Raw genomic sequence first — 21123 nt, 5'->3', positions numbered from 1 at the left:
GCAACTAATTTTTCCTTAAGAAAGTAGAGATGTGCTTGCTACATAAACATTAATACCCATGTCTTCTCCAGTTATGTTCTCTCAGTCAGCACTTCACTAAATAATCATAAATTGGATTTTCCTGTGTTCATAGTGGAGAGTAGACCAGCTCTGTGTTTCAGTGGGAGTTAGACACTTAATTGTATAGCAGCTTTGAAATCCAAGGCTTCAATATTTTTCTAGGTGGCAGACATAATTCATTCAAAGCTAAATTCACATATTTAGATTTCTCCTTATGTATTTATTTATACATTGTCAGATTAGCAAATATTTATAAATATACAAAAATGTGTGTGCATGTATATACATTTTTTCAGCAAGTCTTCCCTATTTCCATGGTTTTACAATGGATGCATAGTTGCATCCATTTTAAGCACAAAACTGACAAAAAAGCATTATCATGAAATAGAGTTTGGAAGATTAGGAAAAAAATAATTAAAAAAACCAAAGTGTATGAACTTGGAAATGGATACTCAAAATGTACTATTAACACATGCTCAGGATCTATGCCATTTACAAATGGCTCAGTGACTCTCAATGAGTGGAGAGGGAGTGTTTTTCACAGCTAATATACGATAACAAACAAATAAATCAGGCTAAAATTAGATTCTGTATAACATGCTGAATATACATAAAATATAGGCAATGTTCTTCATCATATGTAATTCCTAAAATATATCTGTAGAAAAAAATCTGTTTTGAAGAAAACAAATTTTCTATGTTGACTGTTATGTAAAGTACGGAGCATACATATAAATAGATGACACAAAAAAAAAAATTTTTTTTTTTTTTGTCAGCCTCAGGTTTTCTTTTTCCCATCCTTTTGTACGTCAGGAAGACCCAAGGAATTCTTCACAGTTAAAAATAAAATAAAATAAAACCCAGCAGAAATATTTATCAGAAATACATAACAGCAGTAATAAAACCTAGCAAACCACTATGAATGACAAAATGTTTAAGAAGGAAATGAGATTTCCTTTTAGATAGAATTCAGAAGGCAACTATTTAAATTGGTAATTGTACTATGATTTTATGCATGGTTATTGAGTTCTTAAACAGAGAATTTTTTTTCAAGTGTACCTAATTTTGAATTTTCAGCCTACAACATTTCTTTAATCAATTAGCCTCAAAGGTTCAATTCCAGTGTTGCTTATTAATGTTTATGGCTTGAATTAAAGACAGCACTTTGTTTTGTATGAGAATGGAGCGTATGTCTGCATCTCTAAAATTGAAGTGCAGCCATAATATTTGCATAACTGGTAAAAATCACCTGCTATCCTGCACTGAGGCAAACTCCCCATTAACAGCCAGAAAAATAAATTAGTTAAAAGTGCAGAACTGAACAAAATGTTGTCACAAACCTTTTCATTTTTATATATTCTGAATGCTCAAATCTGAAGAGGTTGATGCAAAATAAATAAGGGATGAGAGGCAGCTGATTCTGATGTATTGGGGTTTCATGTTCCTAAGAGCTAAGCTTTGAGTTTAAACTTGTGAATGCTAAAAGATTTGTAAATTTAGTAAAAAAAAAAAAAAAAAAAAAAAAAAAAAAAAGCCATTAAACTCAAGGTAGGAAATTATTATACATTTTTTTATGTATCTTTATATAAAAAGTTACAAGTAGCAAGCATATGACACAGAAATGGAACAGTAACAGCAACAGTTGTGAATGCATGCTTTTTACAATGTGTCTAATAAAGAGATTTTTGCCAACTCAAATATTCAGTAACATACATGCAGATTATTTTCTCAATGTCAAATTCAGCCATATTGCTAGATGCTTATCCAACAAACATTTCTATTGAAGTGATTATGAGCTGCTAAATACCTGATTTTAGTAAATTGTTCCTGAAATTGGGAATTTTACTTGCAATGAAAAGAAGAGAGAAATAGAAAAAGAGAAAGGACTGGTAAGCATAATGATGAAAGTCTTATTGCCATCTAGTGATTTTACTCAACACTGTTTGCTGAATTTTGTCATGATATGAGAATAGCTGGTCAGAGAGTCCATAAAACCTCTAGCTGGTGTTTCCAAGGTCCATAGTTTCACATTTCATTGTAGCATGTTCAAAATCATCCAGGTGCGCACTATTCTCAAGAACTCTATATAATGAAAACAACGTACATACAACAAAAGTTCAGTGTAACTCTTCTTCCATATATCACACAACATACATGTAGATAACAGACAAAAAATATATCAAACAAAATAAATCTAAGAAAAAAAAATAAAGTAGGAACAATCTCCGCCAGGAGCTAACTTCTTCTTCAAGTTTGCAGCAAATCTTAAAATGTATTAAAAACTAAGGAGCACTTGGTGGCCAGCAACCAAACTAGAAAAGAAACATATTATTGTGGAATGGGAATCTTTTGCTAAAGAAGTAAGAAATGTCTTAGGTTTGGATAAATGCAGTGAAATGAAATTTCTGACAGCTGAAGTAATTCACTATAGATTTTTCCATTCAGTTCACACAACTGTATAAATATTCCTTCTCTGAAAGCAAAAAAAAAGGTTAAAATATGTTTTCTTTAGGTTTACTTAAACTATTAGAATTAAAAAAAAAAAAAAAAGCATTAAAGGAATCTCTCAGTGAAATTGTTGCATAGATGTACATATATGGAAATATGTATATACATATATTTGTCTATACGTATATACATACCTAAATTGGCAGACTAACAACTATTGATAACTTTAATATACAAAAATGAGATGGTGTTTTTTAAGTGTTGATAAGAAATTACATAAAATTAAATTCCTAGGAAAAGACTCAGAAATAAAATTTAATTTCCAACATTAACATTAATTCTACAGAATTTCTAAATTTATCTGCACTCCCATATTTTTTTCCCCTGACACTTAACAAAATTTAAGAGTAAAATACACTGAAAACAAGTTCTTTCCTATCTTCATGGCTTGGGTTAGACTAATAAATTTCACACAGTTTCACGTATCAAGACTCTAAATTTTATTTTCATAAACAAAAAATTAATCAAACACTGGAGCCATGCTAAGCATCTCTTTTTATGATGTGTTTAGAATGCAAGTTATATTTAGATCAAAGGTTATACTTAGCCGACTCTACAATCCAGCATAAGAATTTAATAGATATTGTTTTAGTTCACAGTGCTAAACTAATCATTTATCTGATGCTTAGTTTTCTCTGTATTTAAACTGACATGTCTTTCTATGATTTCTATGAGGTGGTGTATAAACTGGGAACTAACAGACATTTTAACAATATAACAAATAAAATGAAATGCAACAGATGGTTCATTTGTTGTACAGGTATGTTTACTTACCTCAGGTTTGTCTCTTAGACCCTAGTTGTGTTGTACTCAGACTCATGTTTGCTTAGAGACCCAATGAGGCAGAACCTGGAATGTTATGGCTATTTCATTCAAAATAATAATGTTTGCATAGAAAAAAAGAAATATATGCATATAGATAATAGAGAGTACATATTGATTAGCTGTTCAATATTCATGAAGTAATTTACATTGGCATGCAATTAGATTAAGATAAATAACTTCTTTTTAAGAGAAAGAAATGCATTAATGTGCAAAGAAAATATGGAGAGCATGTAAACAGTCACAAGTGCATAAACAATGCATGCAAGAGAAAACACAAATATTTATAAAAAGTTTCTGCTTGCTTTTCCAAATAAGTTCGTATCTCTTTTTCCTTTTTTCTCTACTTGTAAACTTTTAATCATTTATATTTACAGTCATTTAGAGTGCAATATACAATAAACTAGCTTTTCTATTAAAAATATCATGCTCGACATTTTCACTGATTAAAAAGATTTTTTCAAACTACATTCTTATATGTAAATATATGAGCATTCTCTATTCACTGCACTGTCTCATAATTAATATGTTTATATAAAAAAACACATAGTGATAGTGAAACACATACATTAATGTTATGCAAATATTGTCACTCACTCATAAAAGATACTATTTCATGGGTTTCCTTACTTCGTGTCCCCTTGTTCTGTCATGTGTCACAATGAATAGATGTATTTTTGTTGTTGATGCACTGATATAGAAATATTAGACCAACAGTGGACAAAATTCAAGGCCACCTCAGTTTCAAGGAAACCATATGCATGTGGCTATTTCAAAAGCTAAATTTAGACAAAATCTTTGGTTTTTTTTTTTAAATGTACCTGTTCTCTGTTGGCTTGTGTGTGCATGCGTGTGGGCACGTAAATAAATCAGTGAAAGGGAGATATTGGATAGAAAGGTGAAACTGAGATGCAGAAGCCTCCAGGAAACTGGAGCAGAGATGAGAGACAGAGAGTGATAATAAAATGGCATGTGCCGTCAAGAAACAGAAATTTAAGCAATAAACAGAGAAAGAAAAGAATATGTCTTTACTGGGAAAAAAAAAAAAAAAAAAAGTGAATATGTTTGGGAAATCAAGTCCTTACACAACAGTCTTCATCAAAAATCTATTGATACTGACCGCTGAACAGCTTTATCATGTCTTGACAGCCTGTGGCTTGTGGTTGGTACCTCTTCAATTTCATCTATCTCACACGCATCTGCAGCATCTTGTGAGTAGCTATGCTTCATGACAAGGATATTTCTCCTGTTCACGGGTTGAATGAGGGGTTTTACAGGCTGGGGTTGTATTTCTGTCAAGACAGAAGCATCTCTTGTGCTGAGGTTACTACGGCTGCCCTTAGTGCTAGACAGTTGTGATCCACAGTGATGGTCATGAATGCATTTTGAAGATGATCTCCGCAGTTTATGATAATTTTCAAAGTCATCTGCAACATCAGCAAGGTCAGCTGTAGTCCCTGTCCCTCTGAGGGTGCATAACTCATAATGAGGAGGCTCAAACACCTCCTGGAACACTGTTTGATCAAAGTCTGTTTTCCTTTGGACAAATTTTTTACGAGGCTGCTTGATCTGTACTATCACAGAGATAACAATGAGGATGATGACAATGCAAGAGGTCACCCCAATTATAGTCCCACTGGTGTTGGTGAGTTGGTCCAATAGGTTAGCTTTTCTTTTTTCTGTGTGCAATGAAAAAAAGAAATAAAACACAGAATTAATTTCACATCAAGATTAAAAACAGCCATGATGCGTTCACAGATCACTGCAAAGCCATGTCTAGTCTATGTCTAAGTTCACATAATTGGTCTTATTGGGGAAAAGTGAAAAGGAAGAAATCAGGTACTCGTGGAAACCAAATAAATAACATGTAGGTCCTCTAATTGGCTCCACACTTGGTTAGTGCTTTATTCGGGGTATATTATAATCTTAATTAGCTGAAATATTTATATGTTTGTTTAATAAAAAAAGCAAACAATAAGAATTAGATGGATTTAGTGCCACCTCTGAACCCACATCAGATGCAAAATTTCTCTGTTATTTACTGTCTATTCCAGTAAATACATGCAGGTGGAACATTAAGATTAATGAAACAGCAAGACTTTACAGGTTCTAGAAATAAATTCTTTGCATTGGGAACTTTTTTGAACTACTGTTACTTATGAGCTAACTGGGACTGTTGATATTCAATGAAAAGCTAAGTCAGGAGAAAATAGAAAAGCTATTCAAACTGAGCTTCCAGAAAGGGGGGGGGGAAGAAGAAAAGAAAAAAAAAAAAGTGCAGGGTATTTATTTTGTTTGTGACCTATTAATTTCCAGAACTTTACAAAAGATGTATAAATACTCAAAGCTGATCAGAGCTACGATGCTTTACTCAAGGTCTGCCAAGAAGCTGGCCAGAAAATTCAGTGCTGAGAATGAAGAAAAATATGCAATAAAATAATACAGAGAAAAAAAAATCACTCTAGTGTTCTGTATGTTCTTCCATGATTTAATTTCAAATGGCTGACGACACCAAAGACAGTGATGGAGCCAAGCTGAAAGCAGTCACATCAGCTTCTCACAGGCACATCAAAATTGACAACTATGATTAAGTTTCAACACCCAATCTGGTGTTATTTTTCTGTCAACTTAATACATACCAAAGAACATAATAAAAAGCTTTTGAAATGAAAGTCACTGGCCCCAAAATGATAAAATCCAGCTCTTTATAATCTTCTTGATACCCAAAATGAACTTTTCAGTACTCTCCATTGCCTAATGTTATAGACCCATTTGGCATTTCTCTAACTGACTGACAAAGTCTATAGGGAAAGAACAGATTTAGAAAAAGGAACAGAGCAGCAAACAGTTGTTTTTTTCAGGAACAGGATGGGATACAAGCACAAGGCCCAACAAAAAAGTATTTGGCATGTGAAAGATGAAAATCATTCCGGAAATTAGAGAGGGGAAGGTTTTCTATTTTCATCTGTGCTGAAGAAGCAGAGTTTTTCCCTGGTTGTTTATTTCTTTGAAGAATATTTTTTCATGTCACAATTTTGTTGTGTTCCTTTGAAACATGATTTCATTTATTTTTTACCCTGCTGCACTGCTTGTTCAGGCTTTTAGAGACTTCAGCAGACTCACAAGCTGATGGCTAATCCCCACCATTCTGAATTTTTTCTTGATTGGTTCCTAAATTTGCATTACCCATGTTTTCAGGAACAAATCTGCTGTAGCAGAGGAGGGAAAAAAAACAACCAGCAGACCATATCCTGGGTCTACAATGCAAGTTAGTTAAGCTCTTTCTTATGAAGACAACACAGATGCTGGCTTCTATAGAAATATAGAGCAATATTTAGAAACTTTGTCAACACCTGATTGGGAATATCAGTTCCTGCCTATGAAACAGACATGATGTCTGTGCTTATCCTTGCACTTCAATTTCACTAGGCGATGATAAATGGATCTGGATGCTTTTTTAATGGTACTAGTTTTAGTTCAGCTGTGCTGTTTGCTTTTCGCCCACCTGGGCTATTGTTGGCATGACATGCAACTAGCAGACACCTGCTATGCATGTGCTACTCCACTGCATAGGTAACGATACCAAAGGAACCAAAAGATTACTATTAATTAACTTTTATATTGTACAGAAACCAAATGGTCAGAAAGCCAGCCAGGAGGATATAATGAACACAAACAAGCACCAAGCAAAACAAATGCAAACACCGAAAGCAAAATCCATGAAGATTTTCACCTCTGCATTTTAATCTGTTGTCTGATGCATACTGCCCTTGAATTACATTTCATGAGCCTTGATCAATCTGATACATACTTAACAAGAAACTAAGGATAATATGCTGTATTCCATGTGTTTGATAAACTGACAGTTTCAATCCTACACATTACCTTTGCAGTGGTTTTCATCCCAAGGATACACACAGTTCTGAAGTCCGTTGCAGACCAATGTATTATTAATACACATATTACTGTGGCAAAAGAAAGTGTTGGCTTCACAAGGGGCTAAAAACAAAAATAAAAGCTGATATTAAATAGTAAATCATTCAGTTCTTTACAACAAATACATCAAGGCGGTATTGTAACCACCTGTAGTAGGAGAAAGCTGTGCAACACAGGTTCTTTAAGCATATTTAATAACTGTCATACACTATGAGCAGCACTCAAGTCACACCATTTATTACTCTGGAGCAACAGATTTTCACTTTTGTCTAAGACAGATGGACTTCTTCACCACAGTTTAACTCTGATGGCTGCAGCGGGTTGACACGTCATATATTGGTGGGGGGTCATTGGTGTGTAATCAACCTAGTTTTAGCCAGATAGATCCAAAACACAGCGCTTTATGACCTGATAAGGAGAATGTTGACTGTATCATAGCTAGATAAAGTACACATCAAAGAATTCATTTCAAAGTTTGTTGCTGAAACTCCAAATTCAGAAGAAACCTTGCATGACTGAATGAAGATACATACTTTAGTGCTTGTATGAATGATATCTGAACACTTATATCCAGACAAAATAAAATTATTAAAAAAGAAGCTAAAAAGAAAGATTGCAGTAAAAAAAAAGTATCCTATTAAACACGTGAAGATTAAAAACAGCAACAGTCATCAGTGTCCCTAGAGCTCATAATTTAAGAGAATCATGCAGGATTAAAGCTTTACTGAAGAATAAACTTTTACAATGTTGGCAGCTTCGAGGTCATAAATAGGAATTGGACCTGCTTCCCAGGTATTAGGGTTATAAAGATAGTATTCCAAAATCATTTAATATAGTAAAGATAACTCACTTCTCATATTTCTTTTAATTAAAAAAAAAAAAAAAGTCAAAGATCTTCCTCATTATGGAAAAAAGCTACACAATTTATCAGTGTGAAATCAACAAAAATGAACTCTTTATGCAATTGTATTTTAGCTCAACCCCAAACCATTATTATATTTCCTAAAGAAAAGTTTAAAAAAAAAAAAAAACTAAGAACCGACTAATCAAAAAGCAGTTACGATGTTGACATTAATTCAATTTTCGTACTTAAAATTTGATGCCTCATGGCAATTTTTCCTCTGCTGCACTTTTAAAAGCACTTCCTATAGTAAGATATATTCACACCGTGGAGACTGGTTGAAAGCAGAAGACTGCTTCAGTGGTTTGCTAAGGACAATGCAAAGGCTTTGTGTTTTAGAACTTAATGACTTCATATATTATATCAAGAAATTCCCTTTTCAGTAACTGTGTAAGTTCAGATATGCATAACTGACTATAATAGCTTCTCCAGATCAGTTACATTCTTTTGAACAAATAATAAAAGCCATCAAAACTTGTATATGTCCCTAGATATGAGGCTGCTCTGAAAGTAATTCTCAGATACACAATACTGTTTTTTGACACAGTCACCACCACTAGCTATGCAATTTCACCACCGAGGAACAAGAGTCTGAATGCTGAGCTTGTAAATATCTGTACCAGCAGAGGTGATCCACTGTTTCACAGTTGCTGTGATGGCACCACTAGTGGGAAAATGTTGCCCACACAGTTCATCTTTCATAAGCCCAAACAGATGGAAGTCAGAACGTGTGAAATCCAGATATACAGTGGGTGTGGCAGGACAGTCCAGCTCAGATTGGCAGTGTGCTGCACAGTTTTCAAACTGGTAGGGAGCATGGTGCTATCGCGTTGCAAGAGAAAGGCTGTCTTCTTCTCTGGACTGATTCTGGAAATTCGAGCCATCAGCTCAGTCAGCGTCACAGTGCAGCAGAGTTGATGGCTTGTCCAGGTTTCAAGAAATCCAGAAGAATCGCTCCTTTCCTATCCCAAAAGCCAGTGTACATCACTTTAACCTCTGAGGGCTTCATCTGGTATTTTTTACAGTATGAGGAATTCACATGTCACCACCCCACGGACTGCTGTTTTGACTCTGGCTCATAGTGGTAACACCATGTCTCATCAACGGTAATGATGTGATCCATGAAACTGTCAACTTCAGCCTTGTGTTTGTTCAATAGGTCCTGATAAACTTGCACAGTGTTCTTTCGGTTCCTGCATGAGAATTCACGGGACTGATCTGTTGCAAACTTTGCAATATTCCAATGTTGCAACCATCATTTCCAATACAATGAAGTTGATATTCAGCTCTATACACAGTTCCCTGGATGAAATCCACCAATTCACACAAATTAGCTGATTGAGATGCCCGTCTTCTGATGGAGTAACAGCTGTGCATGACCATCTAGCCTTGTCTATCATGTCGCTGTCTCCACTGCCATACTGTGGTCATATCCACTGTTTAGTCTCCATAAACACTCAGAAAGTGTCAATGAATATCAGTGGGTGCTTTTTTTTTTTTTTTTTTTTTTTTTTTTTTTTTTTCCATGTGGAAGAATTCAGCAGCATATCTTTACTTTATACACACATCCATGTCAGACACCATTTTGTCTGACTGCCCCTCTGCTGCAATCTGTCACACAGCAACAACATGTAATGGAATATCAGTGGGAAGATTCAACCCCTACTACCATACTACCATCATCTACCTCTAATATCATGGGCCACTATAGTACAACAGGCATTGTTTTCAGAGCAGCCCTTGTACAGATCTATCCAATCACATACTATAGTATAAGTACATTTATCTATGGTATATATAAAGGTTTGCATCTTCAAATAGCATATATTTTCTGATCTACACTTCTGTTGACTTCACAGAAGTCCAGTACTGTCAGAGGCTTAGAGAGTTATTGATCTATTACATAAATAACACATTTTTTAAAACAGATATTTACGTAAAATAATGTACATAAAAATTTTAGTTTGGGAGGCTTTATAAGTTGGCTTTATGTGTTTTTGAAATATGAAGCATAACAGCTCTTTTGTTTCCATCATTTACATTGCTTTTAAAAAGTAGAAAATAGTACTAAAATATATATAATACATCATAATATCCCTTAGTAGCAATAGTTACAGTTCCATAGCATAAGATCTATTTTAATGCTTACAGCTTTATATTTTCCTTCTGCCCAAATGACAGCTCGAGTTTCATGGCTGCACAGTACCTGGAAACAAGACTTGGGGAAGCTACACTGCAGAAAAAGTAGGGGAAGAGTTGAGTGCATTTACAGAAGGCACATTGGCCAAACTGATTCTGCCAATTAGCAGTGTTCAGTTTTGGAAACACCCATATACCATCTCTCCAGCCTGCAGAGAGCCTAATCAGTATTAAGTTTGTTAAAGGAAGGCTTTTACTTTAAAGCGGGTAGAAAAGCAGAACAACACACATACATATTTGAAAATGAGAGTACTTTGGAACAGTCCTTATTTGGAGACAGTGTCACATCATGATGTAGTAGAGAACCTGCCAGAGGTACCATCACTCTTTCACAACCTAGCTGCAATCCTTTTTTTCTGGTCAGTGTGGAGATAATTTGGCACTCTAACTGCCTGCTCTAAGCAAAAAATTAAATAGAAAGAGAAAGAACATACAAAAGGGAAATCTAAGAATACCTAACTAGCTACCAATCAAAATAAATGGTAAGGCATAAGAAGTGCACAAGAAAAGAATACTGAAATGCTAATAAAGACATAAAGAGAACAAACAAACACAATACACAAACTGGTGTGAAAGTAATTAGAAGTGGTGAGGATGAAGTGCTGTTTCAGCAGGCAGAACTTAAAATGTCTATGACTTGCCCTTGCCACTTTAAATTCAGTCTGATCTAACTCTGAATGTGACAGCAAAGAAAGGATTCATAGCGGGAAAACAGCTCCCCAAAACATTAGAGAACAATTTAAACAAAACAAGGAAATACGGGAATTTAGAAGTGTAAGTATGGTAAATAGAAAAGAGAATAGCTGGAGGAAAGTAGTAAAGGAAATGAACAGTAAAGAATGAAAGACATGGAAATAGAGGAAATATAAGACATTCTATGCTGAAAGTAATTAGAAAATATCAAATTAAAAATATCAGGAAATGTTCCAGTAATAAGAGAGAAAAAAGGAAGAACAATTCTTTCGATCTTTTTTTTTTTTTTTTTTTAGATTTTAGAAGACACAATATTTATGCAAAATGATGGCAAGAAGAACTGGAAACAAAAGTCAGGAGAAATGAAGGAAAAAGGAAGAGTTTCTGCCTCTCTAAGTCAACAGCACCTTGAACTATGGAAGAAAGAAAGGCTATATGAATAAACTTCAAGACTAGATGGACAGAGAGGAAGGAAATCTCAGAATAACTACAGCAAACTTAGCATGAGAGATACCCAAGCACAATATATTTCTAGACATAACAATGAAGAGTACTTCTCTGTTTATGTTTGTAAAATTAATATTTCAAATATTAATATGTCAAATATTCTCTGGCTGCTTAAACTCAGAGTGATTAGAGTGATTATTTTGGACAAGAAATCAATATTGTTCCCCACTCTGAGTTGTCCACCCCCCCGCCCCCCCCCCCTTTTTTTTTTTTTTTTTGTGGAGTGAATGAAATCATCAAGGGAAACTGAAAACTTGCCAGTCTGAACGTACATTGAAAGAATTAGCTCTTTTGTCTTTGAAGAAGTATAGCAAAAGGTTCTTGGGATGCAGTATCAAGGACATTCCAGTAACAACAACAACAAAAAAAAAACTATTTGGAACTGAACAAGATGTTTTTACAGCAAGATGAAGCTGGTCCAACACTTACCTGAGGCTGCTACAGAACTCTGGATGGGAGGGGAATCAAGCAGACATGGTTTGTGGCTGCACCACTGGATAGCTCAACCTTTGCTATCTTCTACGACAATGCCACAACATGTAAAAGTTTAACAATTAGGAAAAACTGTGAATGTATGTTTTTACAAAAGGAAGTAGCCACTATCACTAGCTTCAAATAGAAAGCCTCTGCAGTCAACAGGAGTCCCATCAGTCTACAGTCTTCTCCACGGCTACTTAAATGTCCTTACATGAGTGAGCAGCAGGACTGAGCAGAGCTCTTCCTTGGATTGTGTTAACTCCTGGTTTTAGGCCCAGGATTAGTGAGCAGACAAATGTGAACTACAGAGCAATACTGCATTAAGCGTCTGCCTGCTACAGTCCACCTGAACAGAAAGAAGTGGATGACATCTTTAGACAACTAGAAGTAGCCACATATTCACAGGCTTAGCAGGATTTTAACCGCCTGTGGAGGGCTGCACTGTAGGGCACAACAGGAATAATCCCATGTTCTGGGGAATGGACAGCAGACTGGAAAGCAAGTTTGCAGAAAAGGTGCTGCTGCAGGATGATAACGAACCAACACTTTGCCCTTGTGTCAAGGAAAGTCAATCATGTCCTAGGTTGCATTAGAAAGAACACTGCTAGCAGCTGAAGAGAAGTGACCCTCTGCCCAGCAGCTATGATTCACATCTACTGTACTGTGTCCAGTTCTGGGCTCTCTCGCTTAAGAAAGACATGAACATTCTGGACTGAGTCCAACAGAAGGCCACAAAGATGATTAAAGGCTTGTGTAATCTGACGTATGAGGGAAGTCTGGGAGAGCTGGAACTGAATCAGTCTGGAAAAAGGAAGGCTCAGAGGAAATACTGTCAGTATGTACAAATAATTAATGGGGCAGAGTAAAGAAGACAGATCTAGGACCTTCTCAGTAGTGCCTAGTAGACACAATGAGCACTAAATGAAACACAACACATCCCTCCTAAACACAAGAACAACGTTTTTACTTTGTGACTTGTCATACACTGGGCAAGATTTATTTTTCCACAAGTTTCTGCAGTTTCCTTCATAGAGGATATCAAAAACCCAACTGGACACTGCCCCACCACCCCCTGTAATCAGCTGTTGACCCTGTTTTGAGCAGCTCTCAGGCAGAATTCAAACTCCAAAGTCTCTTCCAGCCTCAATGAGGCTGAAAAGACATGGCTTGATAATAAGATTAAAAATTACAGCTTAGATCACAAAGTTGCATTTATTTTTACTGTATCCCAATGCAACCTTGAATCAAAATCAGCCAAGGTACTGGCCTAGAAATGAGTAACATATTCAGCACAATGACCAATTCATAATGTTGACAGTACAAGTAAACAAATTGTAATTATTCATATAATTCAACTTGATCTATTTTAATAACTGAAAGTCTTTCCTAAAACACTGAATTTGTAAAGTACAAAAATACTGTAATTTAAGAATTCAATGAAAAAAAAAATTACTTAAAGGTCTTTTTCTGTTTTAGAGTTGAACCATGCATTATTTTTATGGGAAATTATATATATATACATATATATGTGTGTATATATAAACCTTCAAACAATTTCCTTTTAAGATGTAAAACGTTCTTAAAAAATGTTCTACGTTATGTGTAGGTGTGCCTTGCATTTCAATACAGAAACAAATTTTGTAGTCATGGAACAAAGCTTAATGTAGTGTCTTCTCTTTTCAACAAGTATTTACTCTGAACACAAGATGGAGCACTTACCCTAGAAGATACATAAGCAAGTGTTTTAAAAAGCTAGAGAGATGGTATATGAGAGACTTTTTTTGGTTTATGAAACATAAACTTTAAAAAACTGTAAAATAATAAACCTATTACTGTTAACCGACTAATAAATATAATTTATTCCTAGTAGAGACAAGTTAGAAGATTAGAAGTTTGTTACAACCATCATATTTCCAGAAGGTTACCATCCCGGTACTTAGGAAAGCCAAGTTTAGAATTTGAAGCATAATTTCAAAAGTTATGACAATTGAGCCAATGGAATTGTCTACATCTTTTTACTGTTAAAAGGTTCTTGGAATGCACATGGAGCCAATAATTCATACATTTTCATTTACTAATGCAAACCGATCACAAATTCTTTTAATCCTGAATAGCCCTAAGGCAGAGAAATATAAAGAGCATTAGCAGTTCTTCCATACGCCATGTTTACAAAGTAAATGAAATAAAAGTAGTCATATTTCATATTTTTTTCCAAAAAATATTGCTTTCATTTGGGTAGCAAAATAAATAATCACGAATAATATTCATCCATTTATTCTATATAAAAAAAAATATATATATATAGGACTATAACATATTCTTTGTGCTATTAATAACTATGATAGTATAGAGTAATAGTAGTAAAAGTACTATATATAATAGTACACTATGGAGATATAATAGTAAAAGTAACAAAATACGTTATCTGTGTGTTGAGCATGATTTTTATAGGGGTTACAGGATACTTTGGGTATAAAATGCAGACATAGTGGGGTCAAAGTACTTTTACATGATGAAATCAAAAGCTGACTTCTTACATATCTGGTGTAATGCCTGCCTGGTCCAGTGCAGCACTTTCCCCAGTGTATTTACACTATTTCTCAGCACCGTATGGAGCTAGTTTTAACTCCATTATTTCTACGTTCTGCAGTAGCTCTGAGCAAGCTATCTTGGGTGTCTACATCTTATTTAATTGAAACTTAAGAATTTATCCTTTGAGTCTGCTTCAGGATAGGGTTTTCAATCCAGGACTCTGTAATCTTAGATGAATGCCTTATCCTACTTACTATTTACAGGCTTCCCCTCTTCCATTTCTGTCATAACATTTGTTAGAGGTCTTGCCATCTCCTGAGGGCAAATGACAAAATTCTGAAATCTGAATAATGGTTAGATGTGAAAAATATTTTCCGCTGAACTCATTACACATTTCACACCTACTCTTAATGTTCTCAAGATAGCTCATTGCATCATGCTCTGCACATCAATTCTTTAGGCATAGATCATTTAGAATTTCCTATTGCTCCTTACTGAAAAACAGAGCTTTCTTTTCCTCACAAGAGAAAGAAAAAAGAAATTCTTCAGATGTTCCTCAAATCATCCTGGAAACAGAGGAACTTGTCTCCCAGCAACCCCAGGGAAAAGTCCATCAACCATATTGATAGATGGGTTCACTTATTTTATTATAATTATAAAATTCAGATGACTTTAGAAGTGTACATTGAAGTGTTTAAAAATTACTTTTTTCATTTCCCACAAATGAAAAAAAAAAAGACAATTTATTAAAATGCATCTATTAGGGGCTTGAATATGAATGAAATGCCTTTAATTCTGAATTTCCTTTCTCAGCCAGCTTCAGGCAGCTCTGCTCTAAATAAATATAACCTTTTCTGAGAATTAATATCAGATACATGTCAATATGAGTCCATTAGAGACTGGCAGCTCAGAAGCATGTGCTCAGAGCTCCATTCAGCACAGTTACACACTGTAGGCACCACAAACACCTGTTTTGTTCAGAGGCAGAAAACCATTGGGAAGCTTAACCGGCAGGGGCTAGTGACTACAGACAGTTTAAGATAGCATAGAGGGGCTGAAAATCACAGATGAGTGCTCATTGTTAAGGAGGCAATCCCAGTGATTTCTTTTTTCTATATATCAGTGTGGAAGCAGGGAGAAAACCAGCAAGGCTGTAATCTATTTACACCTCTAAGTCCTCCCAAGTGGAAACTATTTCTTTGCATGCATTGCACTTATTGTATTTCTGTTCCCTTTCTCAGTGTTCCTTTTGCATTATCACAATAAACACAGCCATTAATACCAACTACCTGCAGTGCCCTCTCCCCATTAGAGAATTGTTCATGCTGGGATGATCGTACTCAAGGATTCTGTCTGCAAATAAGGACTTGACCGCTCTTACTCTATAAATCTGTGCAGTACTCTTCTAAAGATGGCTCTAGATTTCTACATAAATACGGATTTTGTTAATAAAGTTTTAATGATAGTTTGTGCTCCTTTAAGAAAGTTACATGTGACAGAGCCTTTAAAACTGTCTTAAAGCTCTAAGCAGCAAGAAAATAAGATAAATGATATTTTTTCTGATGTGAGGTTTCTGAAGCAGAGTTATGGATGTAGAGACAAGCAATGCTACCAAACAGCTGCGAGAGGTGAGAGAATAAGCAATTTGTTCTGCATATAAAAGGATTTTCTTTTATCCCTTATGCCCTGGTTTTACAAATCTGCTTTTAGGTTAAAGAGTAGGTGTGTCTGCTCAGGAGCATCTCTTTGAAGAAGCTGTAGGTGTAGCATGTCTGTCATTAATCTACATCACAGTAATGGAAAATGAAATGAACAGCTAGTAGATGAAAAAACAAAGATTCATTTTTCTAGTCTTCTTACCAGATGAACATATAGAATCATAGAATCATTAAGATTGGAAAACATCACTAAGATTATCTAGCCCAAACGTCAACCCATCACCCCTACGTCCACTAAACCATCACCCCTATGTCCACTAAACCATGTCACTCAATGCCACCATAAGCCAAAGGCCATAAACCTTTTGATGATACAAGTTTTTTTTGTTGTTGTTCCTCCCCTTCTCCCCCATCCTTTTTCTGCCTCTTAACTTAGTTTGATATTTGAAATCTATTTTAGGCCATTAAAAAAAAACATGACGTAAATGTATGTGCTAATAGGGCATATAAAAGACTGAAAAGGTAAGAACTTAAACAGATAAAATCCAATGATATTTGGAATAGCTGATAATACTGATCATAAACTATTAGATCTTCGCTCTACAATATTAGCTATATTTTTTATTAAATGTTACTTAGAGCTCTACTAAAATTTTTATGATGTGAGAATCATTACTGATTTTCTGGAGTAGTAAACTTCACATACAAATTATTGCATCTCATGCCTGTTCTTCCTTGAAACATATTAATAGCACTGCTGTTTTGCAGAGCATCACCATTAAGGGTTTGAAACTTGTAAGAACCACTTTTCAGAAGCCAAAAAAAGCAGACTAGTATATATTTACAATGTAATTGGAGCAGACTGATGAAACAGTCTGAAAATAATCATTTAAGAAATCTCTTTAAGATTTTTTCTTTCTGCACAAACGTAAATTCCCCCAAAACAGCACTGTTAACAAGAACTAACAATGAACAGACTCAGAAAGAAAGCATTCATGGAGCCTTGCCTAACAGAGAGTTCACAGTCTCAACAACTTAACTCTACAATCAGCAACTCCACACACTGGAGAACTCGAGGAGTAGCATATAACAGCATCACTTGGTCATTCCCACAGGAACAGTCACTTAGTCACTTTTTTACATGCAAGTTAACTACAATAAAAAGTCATCCTCTATTTTTTATTTTTTTCCCCAGCTCTAAGTAAACAAAAAGCTGGGTTTTTTTCTTCTTTTCTGAAGAGACACAGGTGACTGTTTTCTGATACTTATCTCCCTGAATGAGATCTGACATTCCTCCTCTTCCATGCAGATGATCTAATTATTCCCACACACTATGGAAGACTTAGACTACGTGCTGCATCACACCACGCACAGACTGGGCATCTGCTCGATCTAACTTTGCCAGTGCTTTTGCCAGTTTTGCCAGTACAAATCTGCAGTATGGGGCAGCAATATGCACAACTAACATGGCACAAAGGGTACAGTCAGTGTCACCTTTATATCTTTTAAGTCAGCTTCCAGCATTAAAAACACAGATGCATTTTCTTCTAATATTTATGATCAGGCTGTGTACACATATCTCAAAGCACAATTTAGCCCTCCATAAATTTTCAGTTTTGTGTCTGCAACACCTGTTCAGAATAAATTTACGGTAGGCACATCATGTTATTATTTTCAATCTCCCAGTCAGAATATCATCCATTATAAAACATTAGCTGTTTACAAGAACAGAGGAATTTATAATATGTAGTATTAGGAATGTTAATGGAGGAAAACAAAACAAAAATAAAAACTAACAAAATCTTTCCTTATTTTCGTTTAGAATGAGGAAATCTTGCAAACCCACACTTATTCAAACCCTCATCCCAAGTTAGTCATCACAGTGCTTCACTCTTTACTTCTCTTTATGCTCTGAACCTCTAGTGTCTATGCAGTTGTTTCTAAGGTAACAGATCAGGATGTCTTGTGAAAAAAAATAAAAATGAATCAGATCTTGAATATTCAAGACATCTCCAGTTGCTGAAATGAGAAAAGGGCAGTGTCATCTCAACTGAGGCCTCTTTTAGACCATGGTCTGATTTAGATACAAAAAAAATATAATCTACCCTAAGGCTGCAGTGTGCAAGTACAGTGGCATATGCAGTTTCAAGCATGTAAACTGCCAGAAATTTTTAATCAGTGCCATAATTAAAGAATTATGGAGGCCGCTCTCAACAGTCTCATTGTGGGGTACACACACACAGAATACAGATGAACAACATGCTTGGTAGGATTTCACCTTCATTTCAATCACTGACAGTGACATAGAAATCTTCCTGCGAAAAATGTGAAACACAAGCCAAAAAATAAGTTAAAAATGAACATGAATCAGAACAAGAAAACAAATACACACACTCCTTCCTCGAGGGACCATACGTGCATTTTTACATTAAAGAAAACAAAGCAATATCTTTCACAGGTGATTAACTGAATTAATCGTTTTCAGTGAATGGGATCATTGGGTTTTCTGTTTTTCAGACTGGCAAGAATTACCTTTTGTTTCTTTCACAGGCTTTCTTTCCTACTACATGAGCTCAGAAATCATATAGATGTATGAATGAAAGCTGCATAGAGAGAATATTAAAACCATCAAATCCTTCATTATTTGCTTAACACTGTCTGATACACGTTTGTTGAAATTCTGGTATATGAACAAATGTACCCATCATCTATTATAAAATAATCATACAGTGTTTTTCAAGTACCATCATTGTAAGATCTAAAAAATCACATTAAAAAAAAACATGAGACTTAATAAAAACATTCAGAGTTGTACTGTTTTCCAGTTGTGTAAGAGAAAACTGACAGAGCAGCCCAGTAGGTAGGGAGTAAGGAAAAAGTTATGTTTATAGTGACAAGATGTACATCCTGCCTCTGAATCCTGTGCTCTACCTATTGTGTTACAAATTACTGTGCAGTATAAAAAAAACGTAGAATTAAATCTGTTCTGTTGGTTCACAGAGCTTGTTCAGAAGCATCCTTTGGTGTATACTCTGCATGAAGAAAGCATTAGCATTTTGTGGGACTGGTATCGTTTAACAAATTGAAAGGCAGACACATTGATTAAGATCTTACGTTCTTGGAAAGATGTGAAGAGCATCTGGAATCGGCTGCTTCGACTACCTTCATCTGCCCACATACGGATTACTCCAAGACCTGTCCGCAGCATTACATCATTTGCAACAGTGCTGCAGAACTTTGCTTTTAAATCCTCCACAGAACTGCTTCCATCATAGACAGCAACAAAATTTCTTTTGCATTCATTGGAATTCTGCATCTCGTAGTCCAAGAATCGCAAGTATATCTGTAAAACAAACAAGAGAAAAAAAGGCAACATAGAAACATTTTAGAATGACTGAAAAAGCATTAAGCAACAGTGCTCTATCTTGTGGGAGAAAGGCTACACAACAGCGTCAAAATAATTTTTCTGGAGCTGGTGATTCACAGATAACTTCCCTGAGTGGGCTTTAATACAGAAAGCGCAAACTATTTATACTTCCCTGTATTTTGTCTTGCTCCGAAATAGAACACTGAGATTTTTATTCTTTGCAGCAAGGTCCTAATTTCCAAATATATGCCCCTCCAGTAGAAGTACGTACAACAGTCCATGAAGCTGAAGGATAGACAAGCTGGAAATTTCTTCTTTTAACTGGCACAGTATTGTGCTATTATTGCCTGACATGGAAAGTAACAAGGCAAATAATTGCTACTCTCTCCCCACAGTCAATACGTGTCATCTTTGTGATATGTCTCAGCTACACTGATCAGGAAGTGAGAATCCAGGAGCCAGGCAGAACTCAATCATTAATCTTTTCATGTTTCCTCAAGCGATTTGGCCACAATCTCAGCTTTTCTAAACAAAGCTCTTACAGTACTTGTCTTCATAATTTAGCAGGGATGAAATCAAGATTATTCCATGGAAACTGCTAGAAACCTTGAAATTTTCCTTCAAGAATATCACTTGCATACAAGTTCTCTTACAAATGTAATGTATGTCTTACCCTTTACAAAGATGTCTATAAACCTACCCAACAGAAGAAGTGAGGAAAAAATGCTATTTTCTGATACTCAACTTTATACTGTCTTGAACAGGGAAACAATCTCATTTCAAAGGCAACTGCTAAAACAAGGAACATCAAATATTCCAGCAACAGAAACTAAGTAAAATTTCCATTTGATAGATGATACATAATCAAACAGCTAAGGGTACCTGGGAGACTCAAGAGAACGATACAGAAAGGTGGAGTAGGACAGAGACTGCATAAAAAGTCAGAGAACATACTCAGCATTTGGCTGTATGCATCTTGAAAGAACCCCCCAAAAAACTCTACTGTATTAGACATCAGATTAACTTTACAAATAGTCTTATTAACATCAGATAGGTATTTACATACACAGAACAGTTCACTAAAAGCCTTCTATGGATTTGCACAAAGTACACAAACAGTATATTCTAGAAGCATACAGCACTCAACACATCTGCTCACTGATATACTAGAACTCATAAGGTTTCAGAAGTATTACTAAGAAGTCTGACACCGCTTAATTATAACTCAGATTTTTTTTTATTTTTTTTTTAAGATATTGTATTACAGCACATTTCCTCTCCTTGCTATTCTTTGCAACTGGTCTCTTCAAAGCAAATTTTTTGCTAGACATTTTTTACTTGCACATGAAATTCAGTATATGAATTTCATTTCGTTTTTTCCACTGTCATTTCTTTCCCTAACTCTGTTCCAACATAGCCATCCTCCCGAAGAACTGTGAAGAGCATATTTCAGTTAAACTGCA

At 35.2% G+C, this 21123-nt stretch overlaps 1 protein-coding gene across 1 annotated transcript in view; it reads right to left on the bottom strand.

Moving 5' to 3' along the window:
* Positions 1-1236: 1236 nt before the first annotated feature.
* Positions 1237-21123, bottom strand: part of NETO1 (neuropilin and tolloid like 1) — a 66253-nt gene continuing 46366 nt past the window's right edge. Inside the window, exons 7-11 of the mRNA XM_085220695.1 lie at positions 19408-19636; positions 7276-7389; positions 4511-5069; positions 3343-3417; positions 1237-2142 (exon numbers count right to left, since the gene is read on the bottom strand). Coding sequence (XP_085076821.1) covers positions 3357-3417; positions 4511-5069; positions 7276-7389; positions 19408-19636 — 963 coding nt within the window. The 3' untranslated portion in view covers positions 1237-2142; positions 3343-3356. The remainder of the gene's footprint in view (positions 2143-3342; positions 3418-4510; positions 5070-7275; positions 7390-19407; positions 19637-21123) is intronic.

The sequence above is a fragment of the Meleagris gallopavo genome, chromosome 3 (assembly GCF_905368555.1).
Source record: "Meleagris gallopavo chromosome 3, MGAL_WU_HG_1.1, whole genome shotgun sequence".
In the NCBI taxonomy this organism is placed as follows: domain Eukaryota; kingdom Metazoa; phylum Chordata; class Aves; order Galliformes; family Phasianidae; genus Meleagris; species Meleagris gallopavo.
The sequence above is the reverse complement of the archived record's forward strand: the minus strand, read 5'-3'. Positions and strand labels throughout refer to the sequence as shown.